Consider the following 23,789-nt stretch of genomic DNA (forward strand, 5'->3'; position numbering starts at 1 on the left):
TTGTCTGTCTCTCCCCCACTAGGAGTCAGCTCCACGGGAGGTAGGGATTTTGTGTGTTTAGTTTACTTCTGTCCCCTGGCCTGGCACTCTGTAAGCCCAGTAAATATTTGTGGGCTGGGCACAGTGGCTTATGTCTGTAATCCCAGCACTTTGGGAGGCCAAGGCAGGCAGATCACTTGAGTCAGGAGTTCAAGACCAGCCTGGCCAACATGGCGAAAACCAGTCTCTACTAAAAATACAAAATATTGGCTGGGCACGGTGGCTCACACCTGTAATCTCAGCACTCTGGGAGGCCGAGATGGACGGATCACCTGAGGTCAGGAGTTGGAGACCAGCCTGGCCAACGTGGTGAAACCCTCTCTCTACTAAAAATACAAAAAATTAGCCAGGCGTGGTGGCAGGTGCCTGTAATCCCAGCTACTCAGTAGGCTAAGGCAAGAGCTACTCTCAGCCTCTGCTTTCTCATCTGTAAAATAAGGAGGCTATGCCGGGTGCAGTGGCTCACGCTTGAACCCAGGAGGCGGAGGTTGCAGTGAGCTGAGATCACACCATTGCACTCCAGCCTGGGCAACAAGAGCAAAACTCCGTCTCAAAAAAAAAAAAAAAAAAAATTAGCCAGTTGTGGTGGTGCGTACCTGCAGTCCCAGCTAGTTGGGAGGCTGAGGCAGGAGAATTGCTTGAATCCCAGAGGCAGAGGTTGCAGTGAGCTGAGATTGTGCCACTGCACTTGAGCCTGGGCAACAGAGCGAGACTCCATCTCAAAAAAAAAAAAAAAAAATTGTGGAGTGACTCATTCTTCTTGTGCAGGCCTCGGCCGAGCTCATCAGTTGGTCTCTGAGCAAGTCTGTCCTTCACTCAAACACCCACCACCCTGACCTCTTGCGTGTGTGGGCTCACAGTGCAGGCTCCTACTGTGGGGCCTTTGCCCACACTGTTGCCTGTCTGCCGAGGCCCTCGACTCACTGTCTCTCTGTTACCTTTCTTCATTGCACTCAGCACAGGTGGAAGTCCTATGATTGATTGCATTGCTTCTTGATTGATTGCATTGAATCTGCCCCTCTGCAGTGCGTGCTCCACAAGATCAGAGTCCTCCTGCCTTAGTCACTGCCAGGTTTCCAGTGCCCAAGGACCGGGCTGAGCACGCGGCTGCACCCTGACATACTTGCTTACTAAACGAATGACCAGGAACTTAACCTGTCACCTCTTGTAGACAAGACCCATCCACGCTTCCCCAGGAAGAGACAGAGAGGAGGCGAGGTAGAAGAATGCACTTCTTAAAGACAGCACACAGCCCAGCCTTACTTGAGGCCTCTTTTCAATGCTTCGAAGATCTTCTTCACCTGCTGGGGCTTGGGGTCTGCACAGACCGACCCCTTCCGCAGTGTGCCGTACATCTTGGAGGATTTTGCAGGCATTCGCGATCTCACGGAGTTCCTGTTGATGGACTTTCTGTGAGAAGGGTTGGAGGGGAAGAGAAGTCAGAGAAGGGCCCTGACAAAGCCCTCCCCAGGGGCAGGCACTTTGGAAATAGTGACCAGAGCCACAGGGAGTCAGGAGACCCGGCTCAGTCCCACCCCCATCACCACCAAGCAGTGTGGTTTCCAGAAAGTTATGGAGCCTCTCTGGGTCTCTGCTTTCTCATCTGTAAAATTAGGATCCTGGGCCAGGTGCGGTGGCTCACGCTTGTAATCCCAGCACTTTGGGAAGCTGAGGTGGGTGGATCACCTGAGATCAGGGGTTCAAGACCAGTCTGGCCAACATGGCAAAACCCTGTCTCTACTAAAAATACAAAAATTAGCCGGATGTGGTGGTACGTGCCTGTAATCCCACTTACTCCGGAGGCTGAGGCACAAGAATCGCTTGAACCCGGGAGGTGGAGGTTTCAGTGAGCCGAGATTGCACCACTGCACTCCAACCTGGGTGACAGAGTGAGACTCAGTCTTAAAAAAATAAAAAAATAAATAAATAAAAATAAGGAGCCTAGATTTGAGGATCAAAAGAAGAGTAATAAAGCTTTTCCACCATGGCTGCCACTGGAGAGCAGCAGCCATGGCTCTGCACTACCCTATGGCCATGGGCTTCAACAAGGGCCACAAGGTGACCAAGAACGTGAGCAAGCCCAGGCACAGCCGCTGCAGTGGGCGTCTGACCAAATACACTGAGTTTGTGCGGGACATGATCCGGGAGGTGTGTGGCTTTGCCCTGTACAAGCAGCATGCTATGGAGTTACTGAAGGTCTCCAAGGACAAACAGGCCCTCAAGTTCATCAAGGAAAGGGTGGGGACACACATCCACGCCAAGAGGAAGCAGGAGGAGCTGAGCCAATGTCCTGGCCGCCATGAGGAAAGCCACTGCCAGGAAAGACTGAGCCCCCTCCCCTGCCCTCTCCCGGAAATATAGAACAGCTTGACAAAAAAAAAAAAAAAGAACGGTAATAAAAATCTGGTATCAGAAATGAACTTACAGGAAGAAATACAGTCAAGCAGCCCAAATGCCAATGCTCTCTGATCAGCATGCTCTGCCTGTGCAGGCAATGCCGTGTGGGAGGCCAAGTCATAGTCCTGTGCTTTACCCTTGGGGTGGCATCTGTTGGCTTTACCTGCCCAGCATCCATCCCCTCCCTCTAGTAGTAGCACCTCAATTTTCCTCTGGGGCACCTCCCCAGCTCTGCTTTTTATACTTGTGGTTTGGGGGAAAGGTAGCCTGACCAATCAACATGCACACACACATTTGCACATGCACACATGCACACAGGATTGTTTGGCAAATCCACATTCCAGGCCTGCATTAGTCAACATATTCTGCTCCCCTGGGCCAAGAAGTATGGGGATCAAGCCTGGCCAGTAGCCAGCCAGGAGTTCAGAATTCACAGAAGGGAGAAGTGTTTTTTCCCCTGGCATTGCTAACCTGGGGAACATATACCTGGGACTTTCAGCCTCCTCCTTTTGCCACCATGTAGGGAAACTGGGGCCAACACAGAGAGGAACAAACAGAGTCAGACCAAATCTCCATGACAGTGAGTTCCTGGATCTAGCTTTGTCTAAAGCTGAACCTGCCCATGGACTTTGCAGTTACATGAGCCAACTGGCTCTCTTTTTTAGCTTAAGCCAGCTGGAGTTGGGAGTGTGGACTGGATGATCCTAAAAACTGCCTTGCAGTGGTGATGGCTGGGTCCCTCAACCTTTAGAGATGTAGCAGCATCTCAAGACTGATTACAGGAGGACAAGGCCAGGGCACCCTCATCACAGCACAGAGCTGGTTTCCCTGGCATCTAAGCCTCTTCTCAGGATCCCATAACTTATCCATGAGGCTTGAGGACCAGGCTGGCTGATGCAGCCTTTCCTCACCAACAGATGTGTTGAATTCTGCTCTTAGCCCTCTAAAGCCATCGGCCAGGCACCCTGGCACCAGGTATCACTTAATGACAACATTCTCACAAAAGAGACATGGTGGAAATGACTCTGAGATCTAACTTTGGCATCAGTTCTCTTTTTTTTTTTTTTGAGATGGAGTCTCACTGTCACCCAGCCTGGAGTGCAATGGCGCAATCTCGGCTCACTGCAACCTCCACCTCCTGGTTCAAGCGATTCTCCTGCCTCAGCCTCCCAAGTAGCTGAGATTACAGGCACGCACCACCATACCTGGATAATTTTTGTATTTTTAGTAGAGACAGGGTTTCACCATGTTGTCCAGGCTGGTCTCGAACTCCTGACCTCAAATGATCCACCTGCCTCAGCCTCCCAAAGTACTGGGATTACGGGTGTCAGCCACCGCGCCTGGCTCAGCATCAGTTATTATAGGGGACTACTGGCCCTTCTCTTCCAACTCCTCCTCTTCCCAGGGGCGGGAATAATGGTATGCGGGAAGCAGTTTCAACCCACCCCCCAAAGCTGGCTGAGCAACAAGAGAGAAGGAACAGGCCCTGAATAGCCTTGTGAAGCAGACCTCCCAACACACACATGCCCTTATCCACCCATTGGCTCTGGACTGCAGAGAGAGAGAGAGAGGAATAACCAATCTCAAGTAAGCACCTGCATTTTGGGGGTCCTTTTATCAAAGCAACTTCACCTCTACATTAACAACACACTACCCAAGCCTCTGTCTTTTCACTGGTAAAATGGGACCACATAATACATCAGAGGGTGGTGCTGAGAATTCTATTAGATGCCAGGCCCAAAATGTGGCACAAAGGAGACCTTTTACATGCAAGCTATTGTTAGAATCATCACATCCTATCTGTATCTTTCCCCTGGCTCACAGCTTAGAAAACATTAGGTGCAGGCCAGGCACTGTGGCTCACACCTATAATCCCAGCACTTCAGGAGGCCAAGGTGGGTGGATCAACTGAGGTCAGGAGTTTGAGACCAGCCTGGCCAACCTGGTGAAACCCCATCTCTACTAAACAAAAAATTAGCCAGGCGTGGTGGTGCACACCTGTAATCCCAGCTACTCGGGAGGCTGAGGCAGGAGAATCACTTGAACCGGGAGGCAGAGGTTGCAGTGAGCCGAGATCATGACACTTCACTCCAGCCTGGGCAGCAAGAGCAAAACTCCGCCTTAAAAAAAAAAAAAAGAAAAAAAAGGAAAATATTAGGTGTTTGGTAAATATTAAGCTCAGCTGAACGGGGGAAAATACAGCATCCCAAGGGGATTACAGAAGAGAGATCCTGGCCCCTGCAGGCAGAGCGGGACAGCGAGTGCACCCCTGGATATTCCCAGCTGGAGACAGAGGGAGCAAAGGTGGAGAATGGGACCTGGTATGCTCTGGGAGTGGACGCAAGGAGCAAGGTTTGACCCAGGCAGAAGTGGGAGTCTGCAGAGGGGCCTGGACCCGGGGCCTCTCTAGCTTTGGGGACCCAGCATGTGTGAGAGGAGAAGGGCAGCTCCCAGAGAAAGTCCAGCTTCCAACACCTTTACAATGACAAGTAATGTCTCTGTAGAGCAGAGAAACTAAGCTCAGGCCAGGGCTACTGGGCTGCTGAACAGCTGACACCACAAGCCCAAGGGCCTCAGGAGCCTAGTGAGAACACATGAGCCTAAGTAACTGGGGGCACCTGCTGCCGCCAGCAGCTCGCTAAGGGCTTTATAGAAATATCTCGACTTTCACAACCACCCTAGGAGACAGGTATTATTATTATTATTATTTTGAGATGAAATTTTGCTCTTTCGACAGGCTGGAGTGCAGTGGCACGATCTCTGCTCACTGCAACCTCCGCCTCCCAGGTTCAAGCGATTCTCCTGCCTCAGCCTACCCAGTAGCTGGGATTACAGGCATCTGCTACCACACCCAATAATTTTTGTTTTTTTTAGTAGAGACAGGGCTTCACCTTGTTGGCCAGGCTGGTCTTGAACTCCTGACCTCAGGTGATCTGCCCACCTTGGCCTCCCAAAGTACTGGGATTGCAGGCATGAGCCACTGCACCCGGCCATTTGTATATATTTAATGTTAAGAGATGCTTTCCAAAGCCCATAGGGGCTGTGCTCCCTCTTCCCCTTGCCCTCCCTGAGGCCCCATCACCCACCTCTTGAACCGGGCCCTCCGCAAGGTTGCCATCTTCAGGCTGGCAGAGATAGTCAGGGCTGCAGCCTTGGGAAAAGGCAGGTTTCTGAGAGGTTAGGGACCCCGGCAGGTGGGCAGCAGGCAGTGGGGCAGGAGCTTAGAGGTGGGGCTGCAGGAGCTCACTCACTCCCAGCTCCTGCCTCCAGCCCCCAACAGGTGTGCACCCTTGGCCCAGCCCCGCTTCCATCCACCTGGGGACCTTATACCCTCGCTGCTGCAGCCATACCTGGATGCACCTGCTCCCGGGAAAGCTCTGAGCCTAGTGCTCCTTGTGTGAGGTTCAACAGGACAGGCTCAGTGGCCACTCTGAGAGCCCGCCCACCCGGGGAAGGTGATGCACATGCAGCCTCCGGATGGCCAAATCAGGCAGCATGTCTGGCCCAGGTGTCACAGAAGCCGGGGCAGGAAAAGCCTCTGGGGCCGGATGTTTCACCAGGTCTGGGAGGACTCAGTAAATATTAAACAGCCCCTGGCATGCCAGACAAGCTTCCAGACGGGCACGTGCAACCTGCCGGCCCCAGCCCTCACGTGAGGTTGCTACAGCAGTCCTTCTGCCTGGTGTGGTTGGCAGAGGCCTTGGTACTCGGCTGTTGCAAGTGCAGACTCTGGAGGCAGACAGGGCCGGGCTGAAGTCCTGCACCTGCCCCCAGCCTCCAGGCGGGACAATTATAGGACTGACTGCACAGGCTTCAGGTGAAGACTCCATGCAACAAGGACGTGAGCCAACCATTTACCCAGGTGCCTGGTGATGATGACAGGCATGCACTCGGCACTTGCCAAGTTCAAATTCTGCTCTCAGTGCTTTTTTTTTTTTTTTTTTTTTTTTTTTTTTTTTTAAATTGAGACAAGGTCTTGCTCTGTCTCCCAGGCTGGAATGCAGTAGCGTGATCTCAGCTCACTGTAGCCTCCGCCTCCTGGGCTCAAGTGATCCTCCCACCTCAGCCTCCTGAGTAGCTGGGACCACAGGAGTGCACAATTACACTCGGCTAATTTTTTGTAGTTTTGGTGGAGACAGGGTTTCACCATGTTGCCCAGGCTGGTCTTGAATTCCTGAGCTCAAGTGATCCGCCTGCCTTGGCCTCCCAAAGTGCTGGGATTGCAGGCGTGAGCCACCACGCCCACCTGGCCTGCTCTTGGTGCTTTACATGTATGGACTCATTCCTCCTGACACAGTCTTTGAGGTCAGGCCCCCTGGTACAGTCCAGGAAACTGAACTTGCATCACTCGCCTCGGGCTCCAGAGTCTGTGTGCTTGACAGCATCGCAGGCAGGGCTGGATATGAGCCGCCTCTTTCTCCAGCCTCCTCTCCTTGAAACGTAATGGCTGCTATTTCGTTTTCACACCCACACTTCTTAGCCATCCCAACAGAGGAATTCCCAAGCTGAGGAGGATGTCCCAGTGGCTCCTGGCTCGGGGAGTACCTGCCTGACCACCTGGGGGAGGGAGACCTGGCTGAGGAGGGGCAGGAAAGGGGGAAGGGCAACCATGCCTGTCAACTGGGGCAGAGTAGGACAGTATCGGGGCCTGGCCCTCTCCTCCTTCATCCTCTCTGTTTATCCTCTCATCTCTCTATCCTCCCACCCCCCAGGTCCAGCTCTTGGGAAATGGCCTTATTATGTCAATCATTCACACCTTAGTATAAAATTTCCCCACCAGGTTACTTCCCCGAGTGAGCCATCTGACTGTGGAGTAAAAATCCCTGTCTATAGTGAAAGGGGTTTCAAGGTGCCAGAGTAGGGGTCAAGGTGGGGATGGGAAGAGAAGGGGCATCAGCCCACCCTCTCCATGCAGAGCCCTGCCCTCCTGCCAGGTTGTTTGCCTTGACAGTGCGGCTGCGCTTCGGCCTGCTCGGGTTACCAGGGAACAAGGCCAGAAGGTGGGGCCTGAAACCCAATCAGGCTCCAGCCCTGGCTCCAAGGGTTCAGACCCCAGGGAGCTCGACGGAGACAGGAAGTTAAAAATAGATGCACCGCTTCCCCGTCGGTGTGGGCAGCTTCTTCCTTGCCCTCACACAAGGGGGCCGCAGAGGCCGAGGCCAGGTGGGGGCTGCCCAGGGACCTCCGAACCAGCCCAGGGACCCTCTGAACCAGCCCAGGGACCTCTGAACCAGCCCAGGGACCCTCTGAACCAGCCCAGGGACCCTCTGAACCAGCCCAGGGACCTCTGAACCAGCCCAGGGACCCTCTGAACCAGCCCAGGGACCCTCTGAACCAGCCCAGGCCCAGCATCCTCTGGCATCCTTGACAATCAGATGGGAGACAGGAGGGGTCTGAGATACTTAGAGCCATCAGGGCTGTCTTTCCTAGACTAGGACTTGGACACTGTGGGACCCTTGCTGACGGCCAGCGAGCCCTGGTGTCAAGTGGATGGATCACCTCTGTCCTCCTTCCTCCCAAAGAGCTGATCCCAGGAATCCAGGAAGGGGCCAACGAGAGGCAGAGGCCTACCGTGGGGGCACTCTCTGGGCAGAGCTCCCCTCTAGGGCCTGAGGGGACATGTCCCATGGATGCAGGACATTCAGAGGCCCCCACAGACCTGGCAGGAGGAGAGCTGCAGGCAGGGCCAGTTGTGAAATTTGTGGGGTCTAGTGCGAAATAAAAATGCAAGGCTCTTTATTCAAAATTTATCAAGAATTTTGGGCCGGGCGCGGTGGCTCATGTCTGTAATCCCAGCAGTTTGGGAGGCCGAGGTGGGTGGATCACCTGAAGTCAGGAGTTCCAGACCAGCCTGGCCAACATGGTGAAACCCTGTCTCTACTAAAAATTAGCTGGGCATGGTGGCACATGCCTGTGATCCCAGCTACTCGGGAGGCTGAGGCAGGAGAATCACTTGAACCCGGGAAGTGGAGGTTATGGTGAGCTGAGATTGTGCCATTGCACTCCAGCCTGGGCAACAAGAGCAAAAGTCTGTCTCAAGAAAAAAAAAAAAAAAAAAATAGCCAGTGTGGTGGCCCATGCCTGTAGTCCCAGCTACTCAGGAGGCTGAGGCAGAAGAATTGCTTGAACCTGGAAGGTGGAGCTTGCAGTGAGCCTAAATTGCACCACTGCACACCTGGGTGACACAGCAAGACTCTGTCTCAAAACACACACAAAAAAATTGTATTAAGAATTTCTATTTGGTGCCAGGCACAGTGGCTCACACCTGTAATCCCAGCATTTTGGGAGGCCGAGGCAGGTGGATCACCTGAGGTCAGGAGTTCGAGACCAGCCTGACCAATATGGTGAAACCCTGTCTCTACTAAAAATACAAAAAAAATAAAATAAAATTAACTGGCATGGTGATGCACACCTGTAATCCCAGCTACTCAGGAGGCTGAGACAGGAGAATTGCTTGAACTCAGGAGGCGGAGGTTGCAGTGAGCCGAGAATATGCCATTGCACTCCAGCCTGGGCAACAGAGCAAGACTCTGTCTCAAAAGAAAAAAAAAAATACAAAAATTAGCCGGGCGTGGTGGCACGCTCCTGTAATCCCAGCTACTCAGGAGGCTGAGGCAGGAGAATCACTTGAACCTGGGAGGCGGAGGTTGCAGTGAGCCAAGATTGCGCCATTGCACTCCAGCCCGGGCGAGAGAGAGAAACTGTCTCAAAAAAAAAAAAATTTTGGGGAGGCTGGGGTGGGAGGATCATTTGAACCAAGGAGGTCAATGCTGCAGTGAATCGAGATCGCACCACTGCACTACAACCTGGGCGACAGAATGACACCCACAAAAATTTCTAGAGCACAACAGCAGAGTGTTCAAAGTACAGAGCACAGGCTACACACTCATGAAGCCGCCCTTGGGTACAGGGTCTGCAGACCCTACCCCTCCTTCCAGACCACACAAGGGTCCCTACAGTGCTTCAGTGGACCAGCCCCACTCCAGGGCACACAGCTGGGAGAGGGTCACCTGGGCCGGATGGCCCCCTGGCCAGGTAACCCGCACAGCTGACCTTCCCAGCCTTGATTACAGGCCCCTGCAAGAAAGTGGGGGACTCTGATAAAGCCCAGGAAGAGGCAGCTCAGAAATGGTTAAGTTGAGAAACAGCATCATTTCCTGGCCGGTTTATACTTAACCCCCTCTTTGCAGCACTTATGGAGTGCCTGCTGTGTGCCTTTCTCAGGCAGCACCCACTCTTTCTGTTCTCTGAGGCTTGGAGTTGGGGCACTGAGCACTAACTGCTCTGGAGCCTGGGTCAAATTACTTCTCGTCTTGGGGCATCAACTTAAACCCTTCCCAGGCTCCCCTCGACTGAGAATGTGTCTCAAGGCCTCACTGCAGCCCATGAGGCTCCGCAGGGTCCTCCTCCCTTCCTGACTGCTGTCACGCATGCCAGCCGCACACCTGCTTTCTGTCCCTTAAAGCTCATTCCCACCCAGGACATCTGCACTCGCTGCTGCCTCCCGCCGCCGAAGGCTTCCCGGCCCACCCCCATCTGCACACGCGCAGATCCACTTCTTCTGTCCCTTCCTGCCTCCACTCCCCATGCCCCTGTCTCGTCAGGCTCTCCCAGGAGACCATGGGTGCCCTCCCCCACCCTCAGTTCAGTTCCCTCACAGCACTGCCACCAGCTGGATCTGTCTCAATTATCACTGGCTTATTGTTTGCTGCCATCAGCTCCCAGGACAGTAGGGCCTGGGTCTGTCCCCAGAGCCCAGGACAGGGCCAGAGTAGGTGCTCCATGAATATCTGCTGCGTGAACAGGGATTCCTAAGGTGCTTCCAGCTGGGACACTCCAGGATCTTAACCCTGGGGTCCCGGCACCAGCACCCACGGGAAGGGAGCCCCCAGGGAAAGGTTAGTGAGCTGGGAGGGCTGACCTCAGGGGGGTGGAGGTGGGGTCCTATCCCAGCAGCAAATGCCCCTGGGAAAGAGCTCAGGGAGCACACACAGGAGGGACCTGGCCTGGTATGGAGCTCAGGGGTCCTCCCCCAGGACCTAGCAGGAAGCCAATGCCTGCAGGTGATTCAGCGGGAACTGGAGGTGGAGGAGTGGGGTGGGAGCTCCAGGGGGAGGGCACACATGTGCTGAGGCCCTGAGGCCGGGAGGGGAGGGAGGTAGGCTGCTGGGGCCAGGTCCCAGGGGCCTCTAGCCAGGAGGGCGCTGGGTTTATTCTAAGTAGGATGGGAATCTTTGCAGGGTTTCAAGTCGGGGAAGAGCATGGTGGGATTTTGTTGTTGACTGACTCACTGACCTACTGGGTTCTGCACTCTGCTCTGGCTGGGGACCCCGACCTGCCCACCCTGTTGGCTCAGACAGACAGAGGTTTGGCCCCCTCAGGATGTCGATAAACTGCCCCAGTCCCCAGGCCTGCCTGCTCGTAAATGGTTCCCTGGGGGCTTGCACAGTGCCTGGCATGAGGCCCTGGAGCGAGGGGGCAGCAGGCCTGAGCTCATCGGGCTGTGGCCTCCAGAAGCAGAAACAACCTTCCTCCCAGGGACTTAGTACCTAAAGCCGGAGGAGACACAGGACGGGGCAGCAGGCAGGGCCTGGCCCGGCCAGCACCCCCAGAGAACTCAGCCACAGGGTCAATGCTGCCCCCCAGGCCCATCTGTGCCAAGCCTGCTCCCTCATCCGATAACCCCCCACAGCACCAGCTGCACCGGCTGCTGGCCCTGCCTCCCTCGTGGTTCCTTCCCGACAGCCCCGTGAGCAGGGTGCACCCACAATTCCCATTGTTCAGATGAAGACAACAAGGCTGAAGAGGTGAGGTCACTTGCCCCAGGTCACAGAGCCAGAAGAGGTGGCCCCATTGCCTAGTCTTTCAGACAGGAAGAACATTCCTTCCCAACCCCGCCCGTAGAAGACCCAACCCTGGGCCAGTTTTGCTGTGTGACCTTGGGCCAGTGGCTCCACCTATCTGAGCCTCTGGTTTTTTGGTTCTTCTTTTTTGGTGTTTTTGTGGGTTTTTTTGAGATGGCATCTTGCTCTGTCACCTAGGCTGGAGTGCAGTGGTGTGATCTCGGTACACTGCAACCTCCACCTCCCGGGTTCAAGTAATCCTCCCACCTCAGCTTTCCAAGTAGCTGGGATTACAGGCATGTGCCACCACATCCAACTAATTTTTGCATTTTTAGTAGAGACAGGGCTTCACCGTGTTGGCCAGGGTGGTCTCCAACTTCTGACCTCAAGTGATCCGCCCGCCTTGGACTCCCAAAGTGCTGGGTTTACAGGCATGAGCCACCGTGCCCAGCCCGATTTTCTGGTTTTTCAAAAAAATTTTTGTAGAGATTGGGTTGTGCTGTGTTGCCCAGGCTGGTCTTGAGTTCCTGGGCTCAAGTGATCCTCCTGCCTCGGCCTCCCAAAGTGCTGGGATTATAGGCGTGAGTCACTGTGCCCAGCCAGAGCCTCAGATTTTTTATCTGCCAAGTGGACCTGCTAAGCTCAGGCAGATCAACTTCTGGAGACTTTGAAATGATAACTGTTCAGGTTTCAAGGAAATGATAGGTTTATCCCAACACCAAGAAAATCTGTCTCTCTCTCTCTCTCTCAATCTCAATCTCTCTCTCTCTCTCTTTCTCTCTCTCTCTCTCTGTCTCTCTCAGGCTGCAAGCCGGCCTGAGAATGGGCCTTCGGGTCTCTGGCAGCAGGAGGAGGATGACCCTGCCCTTCCCCAGACCATTAACAAGCCCCGCCCCTGCACCCCGAAACAGGACACGGGGGGAACTTACGCGATCCTCCGGCTCTGTGCACTGCTGAAGCCTGCGAAGGAGGCGCTCCGGCCCACGACCCCCACGGCCCCTGTGTCCCCAGGGGACAGGAACCGCAACCTCACCGACATGGTGGTCACCTGCAAGGAGAGGACAGGAGAGTCAGCCTGGCATCACCATCCGGCGAGTGCCGTCCGCAGGCCAGCCACCTTCCACCAACACCTACAGACCTCACAGTGGCCCCAGAGTGTTGTGGGGGCTGGTACTGTGCCCCGCTCACAGGTCAGCAAGCTGAGGTCCCATGAGGTTAGGGGACCTGATGGGGGACAGTGATGGGAACGGAATTTGAACCCAGGTGTCTGTACTCTGCACTCTGTGCTCAGGTCCTTAGTGCCGGGCAATGCTGCCTCCCAGAGCAAGGGGACAGCACCTCCTGAACACAGCCCTCTCACCCCCCCAGCTTCTCCTCTCCCCTCCTCCAGCCCTCCCTGAGCACCTAACACAGGTGAACTCTGCAAGGCAGGCCAAGTCCCCCCATCCTCAAGGGCTCCAGCCCAGCAGGGAGGCCCACCTACTGCCGAACAGTTACAATACAGAGTCCGTGCTGGAGTTATGGGGGTCCCAGGGGGAATCTGACCCAGCCATGAAGAGGCGCCCAAGAGCTGAGTAGGAAGGCTGACGTGGGGTGAAGGGGAAGGGTGTCTGAGGCCGAGGGAACAGCCTGGGCAAAGGCCAGGATGCATGAGGGGACTTGGTGTCATCCAGAAACAGCAAGAAGCTCAGTGGGCTAAAGATGAGGTCAGAGAGGCCGGCAGGGCTCAGGTCCCAAGAGGCATTGGTAGCCCCAAGCAGGGGCTTGGCCTTACAATGGGGCAAGGGTGACTGGGAGCCATGGGAGTGCTTTGAGCAGGGGGTGGAAAAGTCCAATTCACATGAAGCCAGACTGCTGGTGTCAAGGGCTGCTTCCACCCCGATCCATTGCCCAGTCTCCGACCCGCCCTGCAATGGGGCCAACCCCGAGCCCTGGCCGTTTTCTCTTTTTTCCAAACCATCTCTAGATTGGGAAAATGCCACCCTATCCCTTGGGAATATAGGTCAGCGTCTTCCAGCATGGGCAGCTGGAAAGTTCTGCTTCATATCTAACCTAAATCTCTGCTGCTACAGTTTCATACTTTGCTCCTTTGCCAGGATGGTGTCAATCCAAGGATTCCGGCCGGGCGCAGTGGCTCATGCCTGTAATCCCAGCACTTTGGGAGGCCGAGGCGGGCGGATCACGAGGTCAGGAGATTGAGACCATGGTGAAACCCCGTCTCTAATAAAAATACAAAAAATTAGCCAGGCGTGATGGCGGATGCCTGTAGTCCCAGCTACTTGGGAGGCTGAGGCAGGAGAATGGTGTGAACCCAGGAGGCGGAGCTTGCAGTGAGCCGAGATTGCGCCACTGCACTCCAGCCTGGGTGACAGAGCGAGACTTCGTCTCAAAAAAAAAAAAAAAAAAAAAATCCAAGGATTCCAGGGACCCCATTGCCCAGACAAAACCTACAAAAAAGCTCCAGTCCACCTCATCTTCCTGAACGATGAGACCCCCATGTTCCAACATCTCTTTCCCCCAGGGGCCAAGTCCACCCCACTACACCTCTGCTCACTTGGGGGTCTGTGCCTGGAAAAACTTCCTGTATCGAGCCACATCTGCCCAGCATCTACTACTGCACCTCCTGGCAGATCTGTGCAGCCTCCACAAGCCTCCTTCTACCATATATCCCCCACCCCACAGCCCCACATGTGCCGCACATAGGAAAGCTTGGCAACAAAGAAGGTGGACCTGGGCTCAAATCCCAACTGTGCCACTCAGGCTCTGGGCCTCAGTGATCACAAGAGTAAAAGGGGAATTCAGAAAGAACCTCCTGCAGAGACTGCTGGAAGGACCAAGGAAAGCATGTCCCGAGAGCCCACAGTGTGCAAGAGACATGTCAGAAGAGCTGGCTGTCTCTGTGCAATTGGCTAAGACCCCAGCCCTGCAGGTGAGCCAGGTGACCCAGATAAGCCAGGTGACCCAGGGAGAGCCAAGTGAGAAGTGAGCGGCTTCTAGCCCGGATGGAGGAAGGTGGCAAGCATTGGCTGACCACTCGCTGTGTGGCAAGCCTGGTGCCCCATGAGTGGCTACGAATCCATGAACAGCTATGAACCCATGCCCAGCAGTGCTGTGTACAGATGGGGAAGTTGAGGCATCATTCATCAAGTGCTCATTACTAAGCTGGCCCTGCACTAAATGCTTTATGTAAATTATGAAATCCATACAACCCTCTTAAGAGCAGGAGCTTTTGATGACTTAATTCCATAGATGAGGAAACTGAGGCTCAGAGAGGTGATGAGACTAGCCCAGGAGCCCCAGCAGGGCACCTGAGCACTGGGTTTAGAACCCGAGGATGCCCGATGTCAGAGCTCGTCTTACCTGCGGTCAGGAGAGCCTTGCACTGGGGCCTTGCCCCTGCCCCCATAAAGAGGTCCCCTACAGTCCCCTCCTGTGCTGTGCTGAGCCAGCTTGTACCAGCTCCCAACAGTCAACTGGGCCAGGCACAGTGGCTCACACCTGTAATCCTAGCACTTTGGGAGGCCGAAGCAGGCAGATTGCCTGAGCTCAGGAGTTCAAGACCAGCCTGGGCTACATGGTGAAACCCCGTCTACTAAAATACAAAAAATTTGCCAGGCTTGGTGGCAGGTGCCTGTAATCCCAGCTACTCGGGAGGCTGAGGCAGGAGAATCACTTGAACCTGGGAGGTGGAGGTTGCAGTGAGCTGAGATCATGCCACTGCACTCCAGCCTGGGCAACAGAGCAAGACTCTGACTAAAAAAAACAAAAAACAAAAAACAAAAAATAGTCAACTGTTAAATGTTCAGGAATTTTGTGAGCCTGTTGACATCACGTTGGTGGTTTGAAATCAGCCACAGTAAACGTATTTACACCACAGAAAGCGGCAAGTTCTACAAGTTAGGGTTTCTGTCTGCTGGTTGTTAAACACGTATGAGCTCCTCACTGCTGTCACCCCTATCAGCACCTATGCGGGGCCTGAGAAGCTGCTCAAACTGCTTGATCCCCCCAGCCAAGCCAGGCAAGAGAATAAGGACGGAGCAGGGAGGGATATTCCCAAAGGTGAGTAGTTGAGATGTACTCCGGAGCCAGCCTGGGCACTGGAGCTGGAAGGGGCTTCCCCTGCCCCTCCCTCTGCACCTTCCCATCAGAAGCCTTCTGGGCCATTCCTGGAGCTTCACCCCAGTCACTCCACTTCAAGGTCAGAGAGAAGGACAATTGCTAAGCAGTTCCTCCCGATGCAAAGCTCAAAACAAGCCCCAGGTCCTCCTGCTCAGTGTGAGAGAGAGGACGACAAAGGAGGGAAACTAAGGCTCGGAGCAGACCTGCAGAACCTGACAGCGGATTCATCACTCATAGCACTGTGAGGTTCAATGGCCCCATTTTTCATATGAGGAAAGAAAGGCTCTGAGAGGTGAGAGGCGACTCAGGGACACACATATTTCTTTCTTTATTTCCTTTTCCTTCTTTCTTTCTTTTTTTTTTTTTTTAGACAGGGTCTGACTCTATCGCCCAGGCTGGCGTGCAGTGACACGATCTCAGCTCACTGCAACCTCCACCTGCTGGGCTCAAGCCATCCTCCCACATCAGCCTTTCACGTGGCTGGGACTACAGGCACACACCACCACTCCCAGCTAATTTTTGTATTTATTGTAGAGATAGGATTTCTCCATGTTGTCCAGGCTGTTCTCGAACTCCTGAGCTCAAGCGATCCACCCACCTCAGCTTCCCAAAGTGCTAGGATTATAGCCGTGAGCCACCGCGCCTGACCAGGACACTCATTTTTCAAACTGAAGTCTGGCTCTTCCTTCTTCCACGTGCCATGGCCACATGGATTGGCTTCCTGGCTAAACCCTCCTCATCTTTCAGCCCAGATGTCCCCTCCCCCAGGAAGCCTTCCTGGACACCTCCCCACTCCTAGCTGTGTCTGGTGTTTCCTCTGGATGCCCCTGACCTCCTCTGTTATAGTGGACTGTGAATGGTGACTTGTCTATCTCTCCATCCTAGACAGGGAGCTCCCTGCAGGCAGGGACCAGGTGCATGGAAGATTCATAACACATCTTTATTGAACCAGAAAACAATGAAGGAAAGGTTGACGCTGCTTCCCCTACTTCACCAGGCTGTGCAGCCCAAGAGGAAGGTGCTGGAATAATAACAGTAATACTAATACTAATAACCACTATGTGCTAGACTCTAAGGCAAAGATGGACAAATGTTTTCTGTAAAAAGCCAGATAGAAAGGCTGAGCGCAGTGGCTCACACCTGTAATCCCAGTACTTTGGGAGGCCAAGGTGGGTGGATCACCTGAGGTCAAGAATTCAAGATCAGCCTGGACAACATGGTGAAACCCCGTCTCTACTAAAAACACAAAAATTAGCCGGGCGTGGTGGCGCAGGCCTGTAGTCCCAGCTACTCTGGAGGCTGAGGCAGGAGAATCACTTGAATCCGGGAGGCAGAGGTTGCAGTGAGCCGAGATCGAGCCACTAAACTCCAGCCTGGACAACAGAGCTAGACTCCATCTCAAAAACAAACAAACAAACAAAAAGCCAGATAGTAGATATTTTTGGTTTTTCAGGCCATACAGTTTTTGTCACAACTACTCAGTTCTAGCATTTTAGAGCAAAACCAGCTGCAGACATTATGTAAAGGAATTATGCCATGGCTGTGTTTCAGTAAAACTTTATTTACAAAAGCTGCAGCAGCTGTTGAGGATGATGGGTGGCCCTGCCTCTGACCCTTGGGTAGCCAGCACTGCCTGCTACCTGCTCTGAGGACTTAAAATTCTCATTTCATTCTCCCAACACCATATGAGACAAGTACTATTATTATCCCCATTTTGCAGATAAGGAAACCGAGGCTCATGCCAGGCGTGGCGACTCACGCCTATAATTCCAGCACTTTGAGAGGCTGAGATGGGCGGATCACTTGAGCCCAGGAGTTCGAGACCAGCCTGGGTCTCATAGTGAGACCTGGTCCCCACAAAAAATACAAAAATTACCCAGATGTGGTGGCATGCACCTGTAGTCGAGCTACTGCGGCAGGCTGAGGTGGGAGGATCATTAGAGACTTCACAGCAAGTCGAGGCTGCAGTGAGCTGACTGCACCACTCCAGCCTGGCTAACACAGTGAGACCCTGTCTCAAAAGAAGGAAAGGAAGGAAAGAAGGAAAGGAAAAAGGAAAGGAAGAAAAGAAGGAAACCGAGGCTCAGAGAGGACAGAAATGAGTCCTCCGAGGTCACACAGGTAGGAAATGGCAGAGCTGAAACTGGACCGGGGCGCGTTGGACTCCAAAGCCTGGCTTCGGGACTCCGCTGCGCTTGCTCCCGCAGCTCTGCTGAGGACACGCACCCCTCCCAGGAGCCAGAACTCCTCCGGGGGGAAGAGGCCCCAGAATGGAAATAGGATTGGGAGGGGGACCTGCCAAGCTAGAAAGGTAGCCCTGGGTGGTGGCCGAGAAAAATCAAGCCCAACCTCTTTTGGCTTCTGGGTGTTGCAGCCCCAGCCCCTGAGGGCCCCCTTGGGGCCGGCGGACAGCGACAGTTCCCAGGCAGCTCAGCTGCGCCCCCTCCCGGCTGGGCCTGGTGGGGCTGATCCTTGACGTTGACTTGGAGTCCAGCCAAGCAGTGTTTCTTGTGGTAAAAGAAACAGACCTCCCCCTGGATGATTGGGGATGGGATGGCCAGGCTGAGACCCACAATCTCAGGAGCCTTCAGCGGACAGCTCCTGACAAGTCCAGTTTGTCACCTGCGACCAAGGGTGACATTCCTGATGTTTAAGCAATGGCACAGCAGCAAATGGAGGCTGGGTGCTGGAGCAGGGTCTTGAAGACCCTGTCCCCTCCCACCATGTGTCACCACCCCTGCTGGGGCTGGCATTAACCCTTTAGCTACTGGATTGTGGGCAGGTCTAGGAGGTCCCTGGGGAGGCATCAGGAAGAGAGGAGGGACGCTCGGGTGGCTTAGGGCAGCCCTGGATAACCAGCACTCTGCAGGCATGAGAGACAGGGCAGAGACCCTGCTGAGCCCCAGGGCAGAGAAGGGAGGCAGAGAGTCATGCAGTTCCCAAACCTTTGGTGGCAGACAGGACAGCCTCTTCCACTCCGTGTCCCTCGCTGCCTCTCTCTGGCCTGGCACTTAGAACTGATGCCGTTCAGACCTGGCTGGTATGTGCGGGGAGAGGAAGCCAGATGCTCCCAGACACTGGGGACTGTCCTGGGCCTCCGTCCCCAAGGTGTGGCTGGAGGAAGCAGAGTCTACTCCCGCTAAGTCTGTCCGCTCACTGCTGGCCAAAGCTGCCCTGCTTCTCCTCCCCACCGCCAGCCAGAGGGAACCTGCAATTTCACCTCATTTAGAGGTAAAACATCTAAATTTAACGTTATGGGCTTTTGGGGCTGGGTGGCTTTTATGCCTGAGTCCCTCACTTAGGGCTCCTTTTTATCCACTCGAATGCCAGCTAGGGCTTAGTTTGCTTATAGAAGTTTCCAAAATAGCTCCTTTGGTTTCGCAGGAAAGGAAATGGCAAAATAGCCCAGGAAGAGGAATGTGAGTTTACACAGAAGACAGACAGGCGCCCAGGGAGGCTTCTCTGGGAACCAGTTCGCCTGTACCAGAGGGGGCCCGAGAAAGTGTGGAGTCCAAGAGTCCAACTCGCTCATTTTACCGATGGCAAGACTAAGCCCAGGATGGTCACACAACTTGCCTGGACCACCCAAAGGCGACTGGAAGAGCCAGAAGAACCCAAACTACTCCTCCCTGCCAAAGCACAGGCCTCAGCTGGAGCACCCCCTCCAGCCTTTGCCCTGGCTGTGTCCTCTGCCTGGCACACCCCTCCCTTCCCCCAGGTCTTCCCTATCACTCTCTCCCAGCCTGCAGGCCTCACAACCAAGGCCACCTCCTCAGAGAGGTCCTCCCTGACCCCCTTGGCTAACGTGGACTTGCCCCTCACCCGTATCCTTCAAATAACTCATGGTTCTGATTGTCTTACTCATCAGTTAATCAAGTATCCTTCTCAAGAATCTTCGCTCCAGGGGGCAGGGGGTTTTTCTGTCTTTTTAAAAAAAACTTTTGGGGCCAGGCACACTCCTATGATTATGGGCTCACGCCTGTAATCCCAGCACTTAGGGAGGCTGAGGCTGGTGGATCACCTGAGGTCAGGAGTCCAAGATCAGCCTGGCCAACATGGTGAAACCCCATCTGTACTAAAAATACAAAAATAAGCCAGGCGTAGTGGCGGGCTCCCGTAATCCCAGCTACTCAGGAGGCTGAAGCAGGAGAATTGCTTGAACCCAGGAAGTGGAGGTTGCAGTTAGCTGAGATCATACCGTTGCACTCCAGCCTGGGTGACAAAGCAAGACTTCGTCTCAAAAAAAATTTTTTTTAAATAAATAAATACATAAATTATTATTATTATTATTTTTATAGAGATGGGTCTTGCTATGTCGCCCAGGCTGGTCTCAAACTCCTGGCCTCAAGCGATCCACATGGTGTGAGCCACCATGCCCAGCCTGCTGGTTTTTAAAGAGCATATTTAAATGAAAAGAGACAAATGTAAAGGACCCTTGGTTTAAATAGAGCAGATTGGAACCACCTTCAGGGCAGCCCACGGTCCTGGCTCTGCCATCCTCCAGAACCACCTGGAGCCAGGAGGGGACACCCAAGGTGTCTCTGCAGAGGACAGCGGCCTAATGGATAGACACACAATGAGTGCCCTGATTTCTGATTTAAGAGAAGAACAAGCAGCTCCTTGGGAAGCCCCAGTGTCCCCTGCAGTCCACTGTCCCAAGACTGCAGGCAAAGGGACGCCTCCTGACCGCAGAATAGTCAACAGCAGGCACGGGAGTGAGGACCGGGATCCAGGGAGGTCGCTTCCCTCTGTCTATCAGTCTGCAGCCCTGGGTCCCAGCTCACTCCACTGGGGTTTTCCCAGATAAAGATGACTCATGAATTTCTTTGAATTATCCAGAGGGCATTTTAATTCAAATGGCCCCATCACTGCCTCATCATCACTCCCACCAGCCATGCCAGGGGTCAGCCAGGGGTCACCTTGAAGACAAAGTCTCTCTTTGGGAAAGAAGCCTTTGAGGCCACTGTGGGGTGGCTGTGTGTCGGGGCGCCAGGTGGGAAGGCAGCTGGGGCCTGCCCAGGCTAGGGAAGAGAGCGTGGGGGTGTGGGGGATGCAGGAAGATAAAGATGGGGTAGCGGGAGGGAGCGAGGGAAGCTGGGCCTCCAAGAAGCACAGGCTGACTTGGGAATCCCATCTCAAACGTGCCCCACCCTGGTCTCCAGCTATAGGAGCAGTGATAAGGATGAGGACAGGTAGGAGGGACTGAGATGAGATGAGAGCAATTGGAGCCTGGAGAGAGACCCCTGACACTGAGGGAGTGAGGTGACCTGGTGGTGGCTATTCCAGGCCAAGCACCTTTGTTCAACTGTCAAAAACTAGAAACAGGCCGGGCGCAGTGGCTCATGCCTGTAATCCCAGCACTTTGGGAGGCCGAGGTGGGTGGATAACTTGAGGTCAGGAGTTTGAAACCAGCCTGGTCAACATGGTGAAACCCCATCTCTACTAAAAACACAGAAATTAGCCAGGTGTCATGGTGCATGCCTGTAATCCCAGCTACTCGGGAAGCTGAGGCAGGAGAATTGCTTGAACCCAGGAGGCAGAGGTTGTGGTGAGCCAAGATTGCGCCACTGTACTCTAGCCTGGGTGACAGAGCGAGACTCCAACTCAAAAAAAAAACCCCGAAAACAGCAATAATGCCAGTGGTACCCAACATGGCTACAGGACTTGTGCAGTGCCAGGCATTGCTCAAAGAATTCACTCATTGAATTCCTGGTACCCAGGAAGTCTGGCCTCAAGCCTGAGCTCTGCCCCCGCTGAGCAGAACCCCTCTTTCTAAACCCCGGACACTGGGCTGGACACACAGCCTCTCACTCACCCCCACAGCACCCCAGGGGGAGGGCACTGTTACCATTGTACAGACCAGGAGGCTGAGGCTCGAGATGGAGCCACCTGAAGTGGCAAGTTGGTAGCATTGTACCTCCAATGACTCACCAAAACGCCTGCATAAAAATCCAGGTGCAGTGGCAGTCACCTGTAGTCCCAGCTACCTGGGAGGCTGAGGCAGGAGGAGCACTTGAGCCCAGGAAGTTTGAGGCCAGCTTGGGCAACACAATGAGCCAAAAATAAATAAATACAATACAGGTAAAGTGCTTGTGTATAGGCAGTGTGGTGCAGGTGTGTGTACGCCTGACCTAGGTCCCAGGAGTGACTAAGGGACACGCAGAGTGGGGCTCTCCAATCAGAAGCCCTCGCTCTGGAATTGGTTATGGGAGGGTCCCTAGACCTCGGCATGTAATGCTTTGCTGTGGAGGCTGTCCTGTGTGTTCAGCAGTGTCCCCACACCAGGAGCACAGCCTGTGACAGCCTGGCACATCTCCAGACACTGCCACACATCCCTGTGCTAAAGGCATCTCTTCGGACCTGGGCTGGAGCGTTCATTAACCCGTATGGTGGCTTAGGCATAATTTTCCATGGGCGAAATGAGTAGTATTGAAGACACTATGGTATTTGGTTGGCTACAGTATTGCTCAGGCACCTTCCCCTCACACGAACAGATGTGGGACTTTGGCAGACCACACAGCCTGACACCTATGGAGGGGCCCTGGGTCTGCGGCTCCCACAGGGCCTCTGCCACTCCAGCCGTGACACACACACATGGTGTCACCAGCCTAGGATGTGCACAAAGCCTGTAGGTCTGAGACCAAGGACATGAGCTTGGAGGAGCTGGCTGGATTCCTCAGACCTCTGGGGCCCGTTTGCCAGAGCAGAGCCGAGACCTGCCTGAGACCTGCCTTCATTGCAACCCTGGCCTTGTGGCACGGCTGCAAGGGAGGAGAGACCGGGTGAAGGGCTACTTCCCCTTTCCATCCAAAAACACACAAACAAAAAACGCCTGAGCTTGATGAACACACGCACTGGTCAGGCTCAGCTCCATGCGGGGAGGATGTAAATTCAAACCCAGGTGGGCTGAACTCCGAAGCACACTTCGGCCAACCACTGGTCACTGGAGTGAACTGCCCCCAACCCTCTGTCATCTCAGGGACACAGACCCTGCCCCACTCCGCAGGGCTGGACAGCAGAGCAGCTTCCCTCTACAAAACGGTCAAAAAGGCAAAGAAAGACTTCCACACCCTGCCGCTGCCTGGGAGAACCCTGAGCTTCCTTTCTGCAGTGACCTCTCCATTAGACGCACAGGCCCACGCTTGCGCCCACGAACATGTGTGAATTACTTCTAGGATCAGAAGGCAAAAAAATAATCTTTAGGTCAAAGAAAATGTGTTATTATATAATAGTAATGTATTCATTGTTATACCAAGTTGTAATATGCACTTCTTTTTTTTTTTTTTTTTTTTTTGAGACGGAGCTTTGCTCTTTTTGCCCAGGCTGGAGTGCAATGGCGCAATCTCGGCTCACCGCAACATCTGCCTCCTGGGTTCGAGCAATTCTCCTGCCTCAGCCTCCTGAGTAGTTGGGATTACAAGCATGCACCACCACGCCTGGGTAATTTTTTGTATTTTTAGTAGAGACAGATATTCTCCATGTTGGTCAGGCTGGTCTCAAACTCCTGACCTCAGGTGATCTGCCTGCCTCGGCCTCCCAAAGTGCTGGGATTACAGGCGTGAGCCACCACATCCGGCTCACTTCTCCTTTTTTTTTTTTTTTTTTTCTGAGAGAGAGACAGGGCTCACTCTATCACCCAGGCTGGAGTGCAGTGGTGGGATCACAGCTCACTGCAGCCTTGACCTCCTGGGTTCAAGCGATCCTCCCATCTCAGCCTCCTGAGTAGCTGGGACTACAGATATGTGCCACTGCACCCGGCTAATTTTTTAAAAATTTCTTTAGAGACAGGGTCTCTCTATGTGGCCCAGGCCAGGGTGCAGTGGTGTGATCATAGCTCACTGCAGCCTCCAACTCCTGGACTGAAGCAATCCTCCCACCTCAGCCTCGTGAGTAGCTGGGACTACAGGTGTGAGCCCCACACCAGGTCCTATTTCTTATTGGAAGGGCCCCTGCAGGCCAAGATGCTCGGTGCCCAGGGAAGTCATAGCGCAGCCCTGCCCTTGACCCCTTCCAGCCATCCTGGGAATCTGTCCCCAGCCACCTCCAGGCCACAGGCTCCTTCCCCATCTCTTCCCCACCCAGGAGCTGTGTTACACAGATCACTTTAGCGTTTCCCACGCTAAACCACTGAAACTGAGGGTTTTATCTCCCACTCTCCTTGCTCCCAGTTCCCCATGGCCACTGGCCTGGCTGAGACAGAGCCGCTGGAAGTGCCCGGCAGGACCTCGCACTTGACCTTCGGCCTCTTACTTAACCCTCGCAATGCAGGGCGGTAGCCTCCACTGGGTCCTGTTCAGCCCCTACTCCTAGAAATGGTCTGGGGGGTGAAGGTGGGGCCCCCTGCAGAGCCCTTGGATGTGTGTTTGCGCCATGGCAGTAGTACACCCACCC

The 23,789-nt window shown here is 54.1% G+C and overlaps 1 protein-coding gene and 1 pseudogene across 4 annotated transcripts in view; one reads left to right on the forward strand and one right to left on the reverse strand.

The window, feature by feature from the left end:
* RIPOR3 (RIPOR family member 3) overlaps nucleotides 1-23,789 on the reverse strand; it is a 107,441-nt gene that overhangs the window by 32,470 nt on the left and 51,182 nt on the right. For all 4 annotated transcript variants that reach the window (XM_063601223.1, XM_063601224.1, XM_008968198.4 and 1 more), the window contains exons 2-3: nucleotides 12,209-12,327; nucleotides 1,303-1,449 (exon numbers count right to left, since the gene is read on the reverse strand). In XM_063601223.1, coding sequence (XP_063457293.1) covers nucleotides 1,303-1,449; nucleotides 12,209-12,327 — 266 coding nt within the window. The remainder of the gene's footprint in view (nucleotides 1-1,302; nucleotides 1,450-12,208; nucleotides 12,328-23,789) is intronic.
* On the forward strand, nucleotides 1,462-4,746 carry LOC117977240 (large ribosomal subunit protein eL36-like; annotated as a pseudogene).

The sequence above is a fragment of the Pan paniscus genome, chromosome 21 (genome assembly GCF_029289425.2).
Source record: "Pan paniscus chromosome 21, NHGRI_mPanPan1-v2.0_pri, whole genome shotgun sequence".
NCBI lineage: Eukaryota > Metazoa > Chordata > Mammalia > Primates > Hominidae > Pan > Pan paniscus.